This window comes from Capra hircus, chromosome 13, assembly GCF_001704415.2.
Source record: "Capra hircus breed San Clemente chromosome 13, ASM170441v1, whole genome shotgun sequence".
Lineage (NCBI taxonomy): Eukaryota > Metazoa > Chordata > Mammalia > Artiodactyla > Bovidae > Capra > Capra hircus.
The window spans coordinates 32,467,667-32,486,373 of NC_030820.1; the positions used below are offsets into that span (position 1 = coordinate 32,467,667).

Here is an 18,707-nt window from a genome sequence, read left to right on the forward strand (position 1 = left end):
GAAAAGCGTGCTCGTCCTTAAAAAAGAAAAAAACACACACACATTGCAAGAAATAGTGTGGCTGGAGACATCAGAAGGGGCATTTTCCCGAGCTCGCGGGCAGTCGTGGGCTCTATTGTTTTGCAGTGTCACTTGGTAGCGAGCTTCAGACTTTGTCGTTTGGGTGGCTGTGTTTTTAAAAGCCCAGTGTAAAATGGCACTCACACTGCATTTTTTTCCGAGCTGCAGGAGGCGGGGGGAGTGGGGGATAGTGCAGACTGTAGGGACGCTGGCCGCCCAGCCAATCAGAGCCCGCCTGCTTGCCATCGCAAAGTTGTTAACCCCAGAGTCTTCTGGCTGCCGCTGCCTCCTCTGCTTTTAATCTTCGTGGATATTTCTCCGATTTTTTTCCCAAACGCCCACAGATCCTGGGGAAGCCACCCCATGCAGCCACCGATAATGGAAGAAAGTCTGACTTTTTCTCTACCAGGTATTTTAAAGATGTTGGAAGACCCATACGCTGCCTGGAGGCTGTTGTTTCTAGGGACACAAGTATCCAGCTTATATTGTTACAATTCTTTTTCCAGAACTGGCTTCTTCTTTGCCTCCACTAATGGTAAGTTTGTCATTTTACAACATTTATGCCATTACATCTTTGACTGAGCCGCCAGCTAAAAAAGGATTTTCATTGTGTTTCTTCTCACAAAACCAATCTTGGTGTTTTTCTTTAGCTTTGATCTCTGCACATTTCCACCTAATCTTATCTGGTTAATTTTTACCAAAAGAAAAAAAAAAATTTTAACCTCATGATTAAAGCAAAATATTTATAAATTATACTATAATTACAATGAGCTAAAGGGAACTCAGCTATCTCAAGATGGACTTGTTTTGTGCCAGCAATGTTGGTAATGCCAAATATGTGCATATCCTCTTTATAAAAATTATGTATTACCTAATTTGTCCAGGACTAAATGATTAGCAGGCAAACTATAGATGTAGTTTGGTTTGGTGTGAAATGGGCCTGTTGTAGTTTTCTTGATGGATTGCTTAGATACAAACTACAGAAAAGCTGCCCTTGGTAGAATGAAGGTGGAGATTGACATAACCGGGTTTATATTAAGTTATGGCTGTTACTAAATAGTGGATCTTTTATTTGCTGATCAGATCTAAACTTGTATTCCATGTTAGTAGTTCTCTGAGGCTCCTCATTAGATAATCTTTGCAGATCTTGCTTGTTTTTCTCCAAAAAGGTACATTTGGGAGACATTTTGTAATTTTTGGCATTTTTCTAATTTTTTTTTTTTCTATTTGCACACGGTGGGAGATCTTTTTTGTTTTGCATTGATCTGTGTTGGTGGCGCTGTAGCTCTCCTCAACAATTTATGTCAGTTTCACTAAAAGAAAAAAGGAGGAAAAAAAAAAAAGAGGTGGGGCCACATTTGATCTATTATCTTCTCTCTTTATTTCCTTAAAGAAAGTTTGATTTGGTCAAAGGAAATTATTCAGTTGTATTGTTTTAATGTTTTCTGTGAACTGTGAACTATGGGTGAGAAGAGACACGTCGTCATAACCCGTCCAGGGAGCAGCAGGCCAAGCTTGCAGTTTGCAGTTGTGTTTTATCTGATCTGATCTGATCATCTCGAGATCACAATTTTTTTCAATAATAAGCTGTCTGTTTACCCTTTCTTTCCTCAGTAACATTTTGTATTTTTCTTCTATTACAGTATCATCCATCCAACGTCTTTTATTTAACAAAATGTTTTGAGTTTTAGTTCACTGACTGTTGTAAAAGTTGAATTTCATTTTGAACCTAGGGATTTCTTAAATGACTATTCTAAGTTTCTCCTGGGGATTTTCTAGGAGTTTGACATATAACAATGCTTACATTGTTGTCTGTTTTATTTTGAAGTGATACTTCAGTTGAATTTATGTATATCCTTGAGCAAATATTTTAGATTGAGATAATTTTTTAAGAATATGGATACAACTGCTTTTAACTTTTAAAATATTGGTATTCATGTATCTAAGTGCAGGTTAAATCTTTTCCATCTTTGTTCTTGTTAAGAGTTATCTGATTAGAGAATATAGGATTTTAGGCCCAAAGCCTCCTAAGAACAAAAATGTGTATTACGATATGACATAGTTTTTACTGGTCTCTGTGAAAATTTTAGATATTTATGAAGATAGTAAGTATGTCCTTAGTTGAAAAAGAACATAGGGAAAAAATCAACAATTGTACCGTAAAACAAATTATTTTGCTAAGTAAAACAAAAACAACTGAGATAGTATCCTAGACCACCTTTTCATATGATTGAATAGATGATTTCTTTAGAGAGTAAACATTTTTGGAGTTATAAAGTATCTTTTTTTTCACTTTGAAATATGTAAGTGCTCATTTCACTAATCGTTAAAATTTTCAAGTAAAAGAATGTGTGAGAATGACTAGGAATAGTATTTCTGATTTTTGTGTCTCATATTTACTTATCAGTGTTGAATCCTTTCCTTGAACTTAAAAAATAATTATAAATGATGCCTATATTTTGTTTATACTCTGCTATAAAAATTTGAAAATATTCACTATAACATTTTATCTCATCGTAAAATTTTAATCTTCCCATCAAGATTGGTTTTGACATTATAGATTATTTATAGTGAAATACTGCAGGTGTAAATATATTCTGTAACCCTCTGATTGTGCTGGAGAGTTTAGTTCTCTGAAGTTAATCTACTGAATAAAATATGCTTCCCAATATGTTTATTGCTAAAATATTCTGTGATTCAGCTGGTGACTTTGTGCATTGAAGTTGTGAAAACTAAAAATATTTATCTAATGAAGCCCCCCTTTTAAAAACAAGCTGACTCTGTGGAGCCCATAATATGCAATGCTCTTTGTTCTCTTATAGCATCGACTATTACATCATTGATTATGAGTAACCATTATAGTTGCGTCTTCACTTTTTAAAATCTTCCATAGATAATTTATGGCAAAGATATTCTTCTATCTGTGACTCTTACATCACTAAATAAGGAGGTTTAAATCTGCGAGGCAAAAGCAGTTCATTGTTTTATATTATTCTCCATTTTTAAATCCACCTTGTGCTTCATTTTCACTCTTGATTCTTCAGACATTTCTTTATTGACAACATTTTGTAGGCATTTAGTTTATGGGTTTAGTGAGATTATGATTAGAATGATTATAATAAACTATGTTTTATCCTGAAAAATCTTATTTATTAAATGTAGTATGTAGGGAACTAACTCAGTTTTTCATAGTAACAGTTGCTAGATCATGAACAATAAAGAATTTTTTTTGATCTTGAAATGTTATTTCAGTCAACAATTACACACTTATTTTTTTCTGGCACACCTTTTTATCAGAGACAGTAGTAAGTAGCAACATTGACTATGTTAAAATATAGTTACCATTTTTTCTCACCCTGCTTCATCCCTCTGATGGAGGGGAGGGGTCAATGAGTAGTGAAATGGCCAAAAACCAGTTTGCAGAAAGAAGAAATAAATGATGCCAAAGAAACAGAAGATCTGTAAATCAAATTCTAAACAATAAACCTCCTAAATATGAACTTGAAATTATGAGTTTGGTCAATAATGGAAATAAACTGAACATTTTATTAAGACTTAATGTAGTAAACCCACATAATTTCCTAATTTATTCATTTGTATTCATTAGTATTGTTAAAGATTGGGAAAATTTTCAGGTCAGCAAACCTATTAGGAAAAATGCAGTAACAAAGAGAAGAAACATTTACAGTGATATAAAGATGACATCATAAAATGCTGAAAACATTAGCCAGAACCAATCTAATATAACGTGGAATAAACTTTTTTAGGAGAAGGAAAATTAGCTAAAAATTTTGCTCTCTGAAAACCAAGTGGAAGACAGACTTGAAATTATATCTATTTCTAATTCCACCCTCTTTTTGTGTGTGCTTACCTCTTCTTTTTCTCAGACATATCATTACATGTTTTGCAAAGGAAAAGACAGGGAAAGACAAGAGATCATATGGATGTTTGTGTTATGACTTTGTTTTTTACCTTTCTGAAACAATTCTCAAATGGAACTCTAAAGGGAAGGAAAACAAAGATAATGATTTCTTTAAGAAAAAGATGAAAGCAATGGCCTTTATACTTGATTTATTCAACATTTATTTCTACTTAGGGGTTTGTTTTACATTTTCCTCCTGTTATATGCTGCTATGCTAAAATGCTGGGATACAGTATTAAGACAAAAAGGCAAGGATTCCTGCCCTCAGGGAGTTTACAGTCCAATATGGTTCAACATTTTAAAAATTCTTAAATCTAAGATCTTAGATGTGGGAGGTGCCCATCTGAGAATAAGGGCGAAATAATATTTCTGGGGTAAAGCTTTTAAAAAAAAAAAAAACTATATAGGGTTTAACAAGTGTCCTGTTCTTCTATTGAAGGACCATTATTTGGGACACATTGAAGGGAAAATAGCCTTCAGATTTTAGATATAGCCCTAATAGATGCTGTATAAGTAGATGGTTAGCTAATGCAAATTACTACTGCAAAGTGAAAACTAAAACATTAACTTATTTGCTTGAGAAGAGGAGAGGATCATTCTGGTAGTAGGAATTTTGGGTGTGTCCTTGTGAGGTCCATTTAATGGAAACTTTTTTTTTCTTTAATGTGTAAAGCCTCGTTTTGTACATTTTGCTCTCATTCTCATGAAATAAATGTCAGTGTTTATAACAATTGTGAAATGAAGCAGGGAAATACAATTTCCGTGTTAAAAAGGATTACATTAGAATGAAAACTTTTTTTTAATTGTCTGAAATAATTCCAAGGATATTTACATGACAAACATTTTTATAATAATCATTTGTATTTTAATTTATGAAGGTAATATAATTAAACATATAGTTAATGGTTAATTAGTGAAGCACATCAGATATGGAGCCAGGAAAGTAAGATTGCTGTTATATACAGATGAATTGAAAGGGAAGGAGCTGTTCATTAAGGATTCTCTGTGTGTGGTTTAAGATGACCTCCAGAAATGAAGTCAGCAAATTATTTTATCATACAGCCAATTAAAATACCATCTAAATGTATTATATCATATAGTTTGCTTTTGTACTAATATAGGATCCTGTGTAAAAAAAAAAATGAGGACACTTTATTTCAACTAAATTAATAATGGAGAGTCAAGCCATTTCTAGTCTGGTTCAATAGCTCAACAATATTATCAAGTTCCTTGGTAGTTTCCATTCTTTTACATTGCCATATTGTCAGCAATGCCTTTCCTCATAGTCCCAAGATGGCTGCGGTATCTCCAAGCATCATATCCTGATACTACAATTTCCAGAGTTTCTCTTAAGCATCTTCTTGGAAAGGAAAAAATTCTTTCCCAGAGGCCCACAGCAAACTTCTTCTTACAGTTCTTTGACCAGGTTTGTAGGAAATGCTCATACCTAAACCCTGTCTCTAGGAGATTGAAGTTACCCTAATTGGTTTAGCTAGGGAGGAGCTCCTAAAGAGGTGAATACCTGCCTAGTTTCCAGTGCTCAGTGTGGCTAGCTCCCATTTGCTTTGTGTAAACTTTAACTGCTTTGTAAAAACATTCTTCAATGATAAAACCTGTTTTCATAGAAACCAGACTGGTCATGGATGCTGCTAATTTAGAAAAATAAGCATTTAATGAGAGCTTTCTATGTTCTAGCCTTTAGGATAAATGCTGCCTGTATTAAATAGCTCCTTAAATCCTCAAACAAACTTTGGAGGTAGAATAATTATTATACCCATTTTATAAATGAGCAAACTAAGCTTAGAGAGGTTTGGCCCAGGTTACAGTAAATGAAAAAGCCAGAGTTTGAACCTGGGAAGTCTGAAATCAGAACCTGGACTTCTAACTGTCAACATTGGATATTTCTAAATTTATCTTCTGTAGATTGGCATATAGTAAATATTTATTTATTTATTTATCTGTTTGTGCAAGGTCCTAATTGTGGCATATAAGATTTAACTCCCTGACCAGGGATTCACTGGACCTCCTGCATTGGGAGCACAGAGTTTCAGCCAGTGGACCAGCAGGGAAGTCCCCAGATTGGCATATTTTAAATAAACTGTATGATATTCCTATTTAAATGAGTCCTCTAGTGAATAATTTATAAATCTAATAATCTTTTCTTGACATGAGCAGTGCTTACCTACTTTATCAGTTGTACACATCTGAATTTTTGTATGTCAGATTTGCTGAAGATACATGCACCATATATCATCTCTTCAGGAGCAGCTCAGAAATTCTTTTAGAAGTTGCATTTCTAAAATAAAAAAAAAAGAAGTTGCAATTCTATCAGGAAAAGAAAAAAAAAAGATGAGAGGGAAGAGATGCAGGAAAGCTTTGCTGAACTGAGTAAATTCATGATTCATAACACTAGGTCAAAAGAGAATATTGGCTTCTATTTCATAACTTACAAGGTACATTTATGTACAAGATGTTTCCACCTTTTCCATCCTTGGGATATAGGGAAGTTTACCCCTCTGGGACATTTTTGGGGGATTCAATGTAGCCTAGATCAGTGGACCTCAGACTTGAGTGTGTACCACCTAACATACAGATACCTGGGTCCACACCTCGAGTTCCTGGATCAGTGGGTCTGGGGTGGGCCCTAAGAAGTTGAAGCCTCCAGATGCTGCTGATGCTGCTGGTTGAAGGATCACACTTTGAGACTTTGCTTTAGAGAATCAGAGGGTACCTGCCATGGAAAATATTTTGGCTTTGAAATATGCCGAACTTTAAAGGATATAATTTAATAATTGGCAAATATATGAGTAAATACATGTGCAGGATTGAATAGGTGGTCAGGATAGCCTCCTTGAGAGTAGAGCAATGACTTGAAGGAGGAATCATCTTATGTTTCAGCATGAGCATCACATTTGAGATTATTTTTCCAGCAACTCAAATTTGTGTGTATTTTTAGCTTTTTTTTTTTTTTGAAAAAATAGTAATCCATAATTTACAAATTATTTTTAAAAGCAAGTAAAAATAGAACTGAGTTGTGCTCAGTAACAAGTTACATATGAAAAAGACTTCTGTATCTCATCATTTTGCTGGGTCTTCTCAAGATTTTATCCCGCCACCCACTAACGCCCCACGTTCATTAAAAGGACATGGTTTTGATGAGACTGGGAAAAAGAGGCCATCATGCCAGTGACCTATATTTAGCTCTGAAACTCAGGCTACTGCCCCAATCCACTGGAAACTCTCCATCCTCCTAAGACAGAGGTCACAACCTCCAGCTGAAAAACACTCTCAAGTACCAAGGAGCCAAGAGTTTAATTGCTTCACTGCTTTGAGACTTAAAAAATTTAATTCTGAAAGCTTTTGCTCATTTTTCACTAAAGTATAAAGTCCAAGAAACAAACCTCCAACATAAATCAGTTAAAAAAAAATCAGTGAATTCAATGTCCTTAGCATTCTCAGAAGCCTGAATAAACATTGAGTTATCCTTTCATCCTGTGGAGACCCCATCAAGAAGCTGGAATGAAGTACTCGAAGAGGCAGGTCTGGGCTGTTTTCATCCATGTCATAAAACATCACTCAGCACCTAGGTAGTAATAGACTTAGGTCATTTAAAATGGTCTAAATCTGCCAGAATTGTGCTGTCCAGGATGGCAGTCACTAGCCATTTGTGGCTATGTAAATTTAAATTTGAATTAATTAAAATGAAACATTCAGTAGCTACACCTGGCTGTTGGTTACCATATTGGACAACTAATTTGTGGAACGCTTCTTAGTTGTTCAGGTTGCTGTAACAGAATACCATAAACTGGGTGGCTTACACACCACAGAAATTTATTTCTCACAGTTCTAGAAGCTAGGAAATCTAAGATCAAGTGAAAGTAAAAAGTGTTAGTAGCTCAGTCGTGTCTGACTCTTTGCAACCCCATGGACTGCAGCCCACCAGGTTCCTCTGTCCATGGAATTCTCCGGGCAAAAATACTGGAGTGTGTAGCCATTCCCTTCTCCGGGGGATCTTCCTGATTCAGGGATCAAACACAGGTCTCCGGCATTGTAGGTGGATTCTTTACCAAGATCAGGGTACCAGCAAATTCTGTGTCTAGTGCAGGCCCACTTCCTGGTTTGTAGCTGTGTCCCACACGTGGATGGGGTAAGGGAGCTCTCTAGGATCTCTTTTACAAGGGTGCTAATCCCTTTCATGAGGGCTCTACCCTCATGACCCCCTCAAAACCCCACCTCCAAATACCATCACATCTGGGGCTAGGATTTCAGTGTATGGATTTGGAGGCTGGGGGATATAAACATTCAGTCTATAGCAGTGTCGATAATCGCAGAAAATTCTCTTGGAACTTCAGACCACAGTAGGCTCACACTGTGGACCAGTGCTTCTTAACTCTGTCTGCACTTCAGTTCAGTTCAGTTCAGTCACTCAGTCGTGTCTGACTCTTTGCGACCCCATGAATTGCAGCTACTTAGCAGCAGCAGCAGGCCTCCCTGTCCATCACCAACTCCTGGAGTTCACCCAAACTCATGTGCATCGAGTCGGTGATGCCATCCAGCCATCTCATCCTCTGTCGTCCCCTTCTCCTCCTGCCCTCAATCCCTTCCAACATCAAGGTTTTTTCCAGTGAGTCAACTCTTCGCATGAGGTGGCCAAAGTATTGGAGTTTCAGCCTCAGCATTAGTCCTTCCAATGAACACCCAGGACTGGTCTCCTTTAGGATGGACTGGTTGGATCTCCTTGCAGTCCAAGGGACTCTCAAGAGTCTTCTCCAACACCCCAGTTCAAAAGCATCAATTCTTCGGCGCTCAGCTTTCCTCACAGTCCAACTCTCACATCCATACATAACCATTGGGAAAACCATAGCCTTGACTAGACGGACCTTTGTTGGCAAAGTAATATCTCTTTTTTAATATGCTATCTAAGTTGGTTATAACTTTCCTTCCGAGGAGTAAGCGTCTTTTAATTTCATGGCTGCAATCACCATCTGCAGCGATTTTGGAGCCCAGAAAAATAAAGTCTGACACTGTTTCCACTGTTTCCCCATCTATTTCCCATGAAGTGATGGGACCAGATGCCATGATCTTCGTTTTCTGAATGTTGAGCTTTAAGCCAACTTTTTCACTCTCCTCTTTCAGTTTCATCAAGAGGCTGCACTTAGAATCACCCAAAAACTTATAAATTAAATGCCTGTGCCCTATCCTCAGAGGTTCTAGCTGATTTCGGTGGAATCTGAGCATAAGTATTTTCTAAAAACTCTCCATGGGGTTCTAACATGCTGCTGGAGTTGAGGATTGCTGAGTGACCCTATGGAACAAAGCCACCACACCAGATACTGGGGCTACCAGTAGATAGTGTTGCTACTTCTCATCTCCGTCTTTCAAAAGCTACAGTCATTTAGGAAGGGAGGAAGGTTCAGACTGAAAGCATAATTGGACAGTTAAACCAGTTCTGTCCACATGTGCTGACTGCCTAATGAATACCAGCTTCAGTTGGAAGACAAGCAGTCCAGCTGCCACTCTTCAATTATAAGTTACCTGATGCCCTCAAGAATAAGTCTTGTATATTGAAAGACTATTCTGAAATCAAGTTATTTAAAAATAATATGAAATGTATTGAAGTTACATACCCAAAGGTAGTTCTTCCTTATGTTTTTAAATTTACCTTACAAATCTTGCAAATTTTAGATATCATGGTCCTTTAAAACTTGGTCTCATTTATGGCATTATTTAATTAAAAACCTCCCAACTTTTTATATACATTTTACCTTTACTGAATCTGATTGCTTGCTTTGGTACTTTAGCAGGCATTTTCAAGAAGTTAAGAAGGTCTTATCCATCTCATAAATTTAACTTTTAAGTTTATTTTTAAAATTTTGGCTACACTGTGTCTTGGTTACAGCACATGGGCTTAGTTGCCTGTGGCATGTGGGATCCTAGTTCCCCAACCAGGCATCAAACCCAAGTCCCCTGCATTGGAAGGCAGATTCTCAACTGCTGGATCACTAGGGGAGCCCCTCATACATTTAACTTTTAAATATGGTGATTCTTAAGTTCTCTTTAATGTCTCAATGCTGCATATAAGAAGGAATTCTATTTAAAAGTGTACTAAGCTGACCTCTTACTCCAAATGTTGTGAAACAACAATTACATAGATTTAAAAACATCTCTGTACTTATTCTAACTCTTTATGAAGTTAAAAGATTCTTACCTACTAAGAAAAGAGTTATATCCTACCAAAAAATTAGAGTGTTGCCTTCTCCAGTTTATTTTTTTTGTCTACTGAAGTTTCTTGATGAGCACAGGTTTTGATTACAACACAATTAGATCCCTGTCTGAGACACTGTGACATAATGAACCTATTTATGTTCACTGTATCCAAAAAAAAAAAAAAAAAAAAAGTTTTCTCAAAGCCTATTTTCCTGAGATATTATCATATCTTTACCTTTTTTTCAGTCAAGTTAGAATTGTTGGTCCCCACACACGTGGCCACATCAATTGACAAGTATTTGGATTCTGCATTTCTTAATCTTTTAGAATATATATAACTGTCCTTGAGAGACCTTTGAACTTGGCAGAGTACTACAGTCCTTCACATTATGCCTTGTAAGACAAATCAGCTCTTGCAGATATTAACAGATAATTAATTGACACTGAATCTCTCTCTTGGCTTTTGTCTATGTGGTCCCAATTTCTAAGGCAATTCTTTTAACAGGTTTTTTTTTTTTTTTTAACTTCCAGATAGCTCACTGGAAGCCTCTCCATACACATTTCTGTTGGAGACATCACAGGAACATTTTAAATACACATTTCTTATGTTTTCATTGGGCCTGCGGGATCTTAGTTCCCCAATTTGGGATTGAACCTGTGCGCCCTGCCGTGGGAGCACAGAGTCTTAACCACTGGACGCCACTTCCCTACTGGGGAAGTCCCTAAATACCCAGCTTTGACAGATCTGAATTCCTCAATCAGCTCTTTGTTATGCCTATAACCTTCGGCCAATTACTTAATTGTCCAGACATCCAGTTTCCTCTTCTGTGAATCAAAGTGATATTACCTACCCACCTGACTGCTATGAGATTTGCATTTAAAGCACCTAGAATAATGCCTGACACGACAAAGGCACTCAGTTCTTTTTTTCACAGATACCTCTGGTTTCAAGGATCAAAACTGGCCTTACATTCTGTGATGGAAATTAAAACATTCACCTCACCCTGGTGTATAAAGTTGTTGCAGTATTAGAGAGGCTGTCATCATCCTCCCCATGTCCTTTATGAAGTCTATAAGTCAGTTAGTTGCTCCAAGAATTAAGGTTCCTCTGTTAACTGCTCTTCACTCGTTAAATAAATCCTTATCGAGCTCCTACTACATTAAAACAACAACTATATTGGACAGAGCCTGAAAGGATTAAAGAGAGAACGGAAGTGAAGCATTTGGCAATTGGAGGAAACTTCATGAAGCAAGTATTTTTGACCAGAGCTTGGAAGGTGGGCTTTCAACAGGTAGAAATTGAGAGGAGACATTCAAGTAAAGAAAGTAGTGAGAACACGGGCAAAGAGGAGAGAAAACGCCGGTGGCACTGGAGTACCAGCTGGAAGTCCAGTGTGGGCAGAGAGTAAGCTGTGATGTGCGGGGGCCAGAGGCTGGGGGGTGGGGGAAGGGACCTCTGATGGTACCTTGGAACCAGCGCAGGGAGGACTTGGAATCCCAGGCTTGGGAATCAGGATGTTGGTCATTACCCATCAGACATCAGTTCAAAAACTTATAAGTGGCCTGGAAGTGGTGATGGGATAAATAGGAAGGAACTACATCTGTGTTAATAGACATCTGTTTACCCATTAGCCTGGTAGAGGAAAACTCTAGTGGTATAGATCTCTAACCAGATTAAGTTTTGTTGGGAATAGTGAAAAAGGTTGAAAGTTTGGGACAGTTTTGAGTGCAGTGTGGATGCTGGGCGGCAGGGGGCAGCATAAGGGCACTGAAGAGCTGAAAGAGTGCATAAGGAATTTATTTGCTTGTTTACTATTTCTTGACAACTGTGAGTTTATAAGGCTACTTCTATTGATAATAACTTAGTGTTCTTTTCCCCCAAATGAATAGAAATTTAAAGAGAAAAGAAGAAAAATAACAGGCCGGCTAATGGCAGAATGACATTGCTGTTCATTTGAGAGCATAAACATAGACAGTTGTCTATATATTATTTGGGCTTCCTTTGTAGTTCAGCTGGTACAGAATCGCTGTATTATTTCCTTTCAAATGCAGAAGAACTCAGAACTTTGTATAAAATGTAAAAGTATACATTTCGGGACTTCCCTGCTGGTCCAGCGGCATTGATTCTGTGCTCCCAATGCAGGAGGCCTGGGTTTGAAGAATCCCTGGTCAGGGAACTAGGTCCCACATGCTGCAAGTAAGACATGGTACAGCCCAATATATAATTTTTTTAAGTATACATTTCAATTGGAAACACGCCTTTATAAGACTCTTTAAGACTTTGCATTTTCTTGGAGGCACACTTGTTCAGCTATACTACATTAAAGGAACTAGTGAAACAGTGGGGAAAATCTGGAGAATAAAATTTGAGTTAAATAAGGAATAGAAATTTAAATGTACATTCTATTTTACATGCCAAATATGTGGAATTTCAAATTTTGGATTTTCATGATTATACAAATTTTATTTTAAAAACTATTTTTTTTCTATTATATCTTAAATTCAAGAATAACCACACTAAACTTCATAAGATTTACCTGGCATAATTCACCTCATACTAACCTTTCTTAAAATTCTGATGGTTGGTGATATTAAGAATGGAAAATTGGAAGGACTTCCCCAGTGGGCCAGTGATTAAAATTCCGTGCTACCAGTGCAAGGGGCTTGGATTCCATCCCTGGTCAGGGAACGATGATCCCACATGCCATGTGGCATGGCCTCCCCTAAAATGGAAAATTGGAATTTCCAGGTAGATTCTTTTTCAGCTCTGGAATTTATCATTGCAAATGCTCCATTGCACTCAACAGAGAATCCCTCTCTCTCCCCAGTGTGTGAGGAAGATGGTATCACACTGCTTCACACACTGCGGGAGGAACATTCCCTCTCTGTTCCTTCATGATCCTCTCATCGTCCATCGTACGCGTTTAGGAGGTTGTGATCCCTGGGTAGGTCCTTCATGGCTGCTCTTCGCTCCCTCAGCTCACCTTGTCATGTATGCTGCTTTCCATGTACAGCCATAACACCTTTTATTTGTCACCTTAATAGCCACAGAAATTACTTAACAAAATTTTTTATTGGAGTACAATATAGTTGATTTACAATGTTGTGTTAATTTCTGTTGTAAAGCAAAGTGATTCCATTTTCATATATATATATATACATTATTTTTCAAATATTCTTTTCCATTATGGTTTTTCATTGGATATTGAATATAGTTCTCTGTTTTACAGTGTATGTTGTTATGTATCCATTCTAAATACAATAGTTTACATCTGCTAAACCCAAACTCTCATTTCATCCTTCTGCCAGTCCACTCCCCCTTGGCAAGCACAAGTTTGTTCTCTATGTTTCTATTGCAAAAATAGGTTCATTTGTTGTATTTTAGATTCCACGTGTAAGTGATAGCATATGGTATTTGTCTTTCTGACTTACTTAGTATGAGAATCTCTAGTTGCATCTATGTCATTGCAAATGGCATTTCGTTCTTTTTTACGGCTGAGTAATACTCCATTGTATACACACACACCACATCTTCTTTATCCATTCACCTGCTGATGGACATTTAGGTTGCTTCCACATCCTGGCTATTGCAAATAGTGTTGCTATGAACATAGGGTTACATGTGTTCTCTTGAATGAGACTTTTGTCCGGATATATGCCCAGGAATGGGATTTGGATCATATGGTAATACTATTTTTAGGTGTTTGAGAAACCTCCATACTGTTCTCAAACAGTGGCTACACCAATGTACATTCCCACCAACAGTGTAGGAGGGTTCCCCTTTCTCTACATCCTCTTCAGCATGTGTGAGTTTTTAAATGAATAGCCACATAAATTGATGGCTGACTATTCCAGGATTGTTAAATACTGATTTCCAACTTTATTATGGAAAATCTGAAATGGTGAATAAACTTTTGGTTTAAGATAGTTAACCTGAAAATTAGTCCTTAAGTATCATGAAAAGAGATGAAAAGAAACTACTTTGTGAAGTCAATTTATGACACATTTCCTGTATATTTTATTAAAATCATTTGTAAATCTGAAAATAAAATGATATAAAATTATTTTAAATGTTCCTTTCAAAACAGGACATTCCAGAATACACACACAAGACATACCACCCTATTTGCTTTTATAGGAATTAAGTTCATTAAGGGCAATAGCATTCTTTTCTTTTGTATCTCCCATGGTTCATAATACAATGCTTGCACAGAGATGGGGTCCAATAAATGAAACAATGTCAGAAAAACTTATACTATGTAAAGCCTATTTTTTTTTCATTTTGATTATAGTTGCTTTACAATGTTGCATTAGTTTCTGCTGTACAGCAAAGTGAGTCACTTATACATACACATGTTGTTGTTCAGTCACCCAGTCGTGTCCCATTCTTTGTGACTCCACGGACGCCAGATTCCCTCTCCCTCACCATCTCCCGGAGTTTGCCCACGTTCATGTTCATTGCATCAGTGATGCCATCCAGCCATCTCATCCACTGATGCCCTCTTCTCCTTCTGCCCCTCTTTTTTTTTTTTTTAATCCCTCTTTTTAGGATTGCCTTCCCATTTAGGTCACGACAGAGCACTGAGTAGAGGTCCCTGTGATATACAGCATGTTCTCATTAGTTATCCGTTTTATACATAGTGTGATATGTCAATTCCAATTTCCCAATTCATCCCACACATAACCTTTCTTTTTAATCTTTTAAAAAATTATTTATTTATTTCTTTGGCTACCCTGGGTCTTTAGCTGCAGCATATGGGATCTAGTTCCCTGACCAGGGATTGAAAACCAGGACCCCTGCATTGGGAGAGTAGAGTCTTAGTCAAGGAACCAGCAGGGAAGTCCTCACACATAACCTCGTTTTTTGATGTGAAATTTAAAGGAACTGTTGGTACTTTCATCATACTTTTCAAATTGTTAAATTGGTTAAATTGTTACTATTACTGTTCTTCTTGTTGCTATGTGGTATTTTCTCTCAATGCTTGGATAATAATACTGTGTTATTTTCTTAGTTTATTACATAGAAATTGTCTGCATTTTTCCAGTGAGAATATTAGACTAGTTGCAGATTTTTTATTTTGTTGTTCAGTCGCTCTGTGGTGTCTCTTTGCGACCTCTTGGACTGCAGGACACCAGGCTTCCCTGTCCTTCACTTTTTCCTTAAGTTTGCTGGAATTCAGGTCTATTGAGTTGGTGATGCCATCCAACCATCTCATACTCTGTTGCCCCCTTCTCCTCCAGCCCTCAATCTTTCCTAGCATCAGGGTCTTTGCCAATGAGTCAGCTCTTCGCATCAGGTGGCCAAAGTATTGGAGTTTCAGCTGCAGCATCAGTCTTTCCAGTGAACAGTCAGGGTTGATTTCATTTAGGATTGAACTGGTTTGACCTTGGTGTCCAAGGGACTCAATATTCTTCTCCAGCACCACAGTTCAAAAACATCAATTCTTTTGCACTCAGCCTTTTTTATGGTCCAACTCTCACATCATGGTCCAACTCTCACATCTGTACATGACTACTGGAAAAACTATAGCTTTCACTATATGGATCTTTGTAGGCAAAGTGATGTCTCTGCTTTTTAATATCCTGTCTAGATTGGACATAGTTCTTCCAAGGAGCAAGTGTCTTAATTTCATGGCTGCAGTCACTGTCGGCAGTGATTTTGGAGCTCAAGAAAATAAAGTCTATCACTTTTTCCATTCCCCCCCCCATCTATTTGCCATGAAGTGATGGGACTGGATACCATGATCTTACTTTTATGAATGTTCCATTTTAAGTCAGCTTTTTCACCCTCTTCTTTCACCTTCATCAAGAGGCTCTTTAGTTCCTATTTACTTTCTGCCGTTAGAATGGTGTCATCTGCATATCTGAGGTTATTGATATTTCTCCCTGCAATCTTGATTCCAGCTTGAGCTTCATCCAGCCCAGCATTTCGAATGATGTATTCTGCATAGAAGTTAAATAAGCAGGGTGATAATTTCCAGTCTCGACTTACTCCTTTCCTGATTTGGAACCAGTCTGTCGTTCCATGTCCTGTTCTAACTGTTGCTTCTTGACCTACATACAGGTTTCTGAGAAGCAGGTCAGGTGGTCTGGTATTCCCATCTCTTTAAGAAGTTTGTTGTGATCCACACAGTCTTTGATTACCAGACTTAATTATTTTGACCATTTCTGCTTTAGCTTTTGTTTCAGTTTGTATCTTTTTTTATATTAATTATGAATCTTTATTTTTTGGTTTTAATGGTTTTTATATTTCAGTTTTTATATTTGTATGCTATGTGGATTTCTCAGCTCACATTTGAATATACAATGCAAGACTAGGGCTTCCCAGGTGGCTCATTGCTAAAGAACCTGCCTGCCAATGTAGAAGATGTGGGTTTGATTCCTGGGTTGGGAGATCCCCTGGAAAAGGAAATAGCAACCCACTCCAGTATTCTTGCCTGGAAAATCCCATGGACAGAGGAGTCTGGCAGGCTACAGTCCACGGGGTGGCAAAGAGTCGGTTACAACTTAGCAACTATACTAAAAACAATGGCAAGACTACTTACACTGCTAAGTCGCTTCAGTCGTGTCCGACTCTGTGCAGCCCCATAGACAGCAGCCCACCAGGCTCCCCTGTCCCTAGGGTTCTCCAGGCAAGGACACTGGAGTGGATTGCCATTTCCTTCTCCAATGCATGAAAGGGAAGAGTGAAAGTGAAATCGCTCAGTCGTGTTCGACTGTCAGCGACCCCATGGACTACAGCCCACCAGGCTCCTGCATCCATGGGATTTTCCAGGCAAGAGTACTGGAGTGGGGTGCCATTGCCTCCTCCGACTACTTATACTAAGCATCCTTTTTGCTTAATCATCAATTATCACTAATTACAGTATAACATAATATAACTGGGTCTTAGTTGTGGCACACGGGATCTTGAGTTAGCATACAAACTCTTTTCTATGGCACGTGGGATCTAGTTCCCCAACTAGGAATTGAACCCAGGCACCCTGCATTGGGAATGTGGAGTCTTAGCCACTGGACCACCAGGGAAATCCCACAGTATAACATCTTGACCCACTCACTGAAATTATTCCCCGTAAGGCATATCTTCTAGGACTTTATTTGCTCTCAGTCTTCTCAAGGGCCTTCTATACTATGTAAATATATAGTCAGGAAACACTGAAGACATCGTTTCCTAAAAATCTCGTATCTCTAATTTTCTTTTGTTAGTTTTTTCAATTTAGAAAATTTCATGTATCCTCAATTTTTTCCTACCAGCTATAGAAATGGGGAGATAATCATCAGATTTGAGAGTTGGACGTGTTGGAAGGGATCATTAAGTCTTAGTCCTTTTCAAAGTTGAAAATACTGAGGTCCAGGGAGATTAAAATCAAGATCACACAGCTAGTTGGTGGCAAAGCCAGGATTAGAACCTCCAGCTTCTAAATTAAAATGCTCATAAGTAACTATGTAATACACATGAGATAGCTTAGCATAAATTATTTTTGTAATTCATTGATGATGATTATAAAAGTGTAACATAGCTTAAAAACTTCTTTGCTTTTATAAGTAACCTTAAAAACTCACATAATAGATGCAATATTATCATAAAATTAGACTGTTTTCTCTATATTTACAATTGTTTTGTTATTCCCATGAAGAGTTAAGAAAGACCACTATACAGAATTAAAAAAAATAATGCTGAGGAACCATTGTTTTTCAAGGACAACATGAAAGTTTAGTTATTTGAAGCGGGGGCAAGGGTGAGCACAGATTATGAAACAACCCAAGAAAATAAAGGCAAAGAGAATTCTGTAAAGATGGAAGAAGGGTAGGCAGATGCTGGAGAAACACGCAAAAGTGTCCCTAAAAGCCTGATGTGAAGAAGCATGTGAGAAAAAATATTCAAGAGGGAGCACTCTTTTATTCAGATAGTATTTCTGTCTTTTTAAGATTTGGGTTTTGTATGTTTTTGTTCAACAGAAAGGAGGACTGAACAGATAGTGTTTAGGTTAAAATGAAGGTAATCAGGACCTCCGTCACCCTACTTGGGCAACCAATTTTCCACCCTCACCTGGCAACTGTTTCTTAATCTTTAAGAAGAATACTCAGACTTTTTGATGAAATAATAACCAACACTTTTTGAAATCTCACCATAAGGAGAGGCATTGGAGCCGTCTTGTAAGATTTTATAGGGATTCAGTGAGATCATGCTTCCCTGGTGGCTCAGTGATAAAGAATCTGCCTGTCAAGCAGGAGATAGGGGTTTGATCCCTGGGTCAGGAAGATCCCCTGGAGATCCTGACTGGGAAGTTCCATGGACAGAGTGGTCTGGTGGGCTATAGTACATGGGGTCGTGAAAGAGTGGAGCATGAACAGGGCCTAACAACAAGAACAAGGGAGAGCATACAGGTAAAGCACCCTGGCCAAGGTAAGAAGTCTGTAACTGTGGTAGTGTGGCTTATTTATCTATTCACAACAATACCTGGAGGTATGTATTATCTCAGTATTAGAGGTAGAAGTTAAAATTTTATTCAGTTCA

At 37.7% G+C, this 18,707-nt stretch overlaps 1 protein-coding gene across 3 annotated transcripts in view; it reads left to right on the forward strand.

Moving 5' to 3' along the window:
- The window catches only part of EPC1 (enhancer of polycomb homolog 1), a 96,877-nt gene continuing 78,426 nt past the window's right edge, over positions 257-18,707 (forward strand). The window contains exon 1 of one of the 3 annotated variants that reach the window (XM_018057165.1): positions 257-595. In XM_018057165.1, the coding sequence (XP_017912654.1) occupies positions 593-595 (3 nt within the window). In that variant the 5' untranslated portion in view covers positions 257-592. The remainder of the gene's footprint in view (positions 596-18,707) is intronic. The other 2 variants (XM_018057167.1, XM_018057169.1) reach the window with 2 other exon arrangements.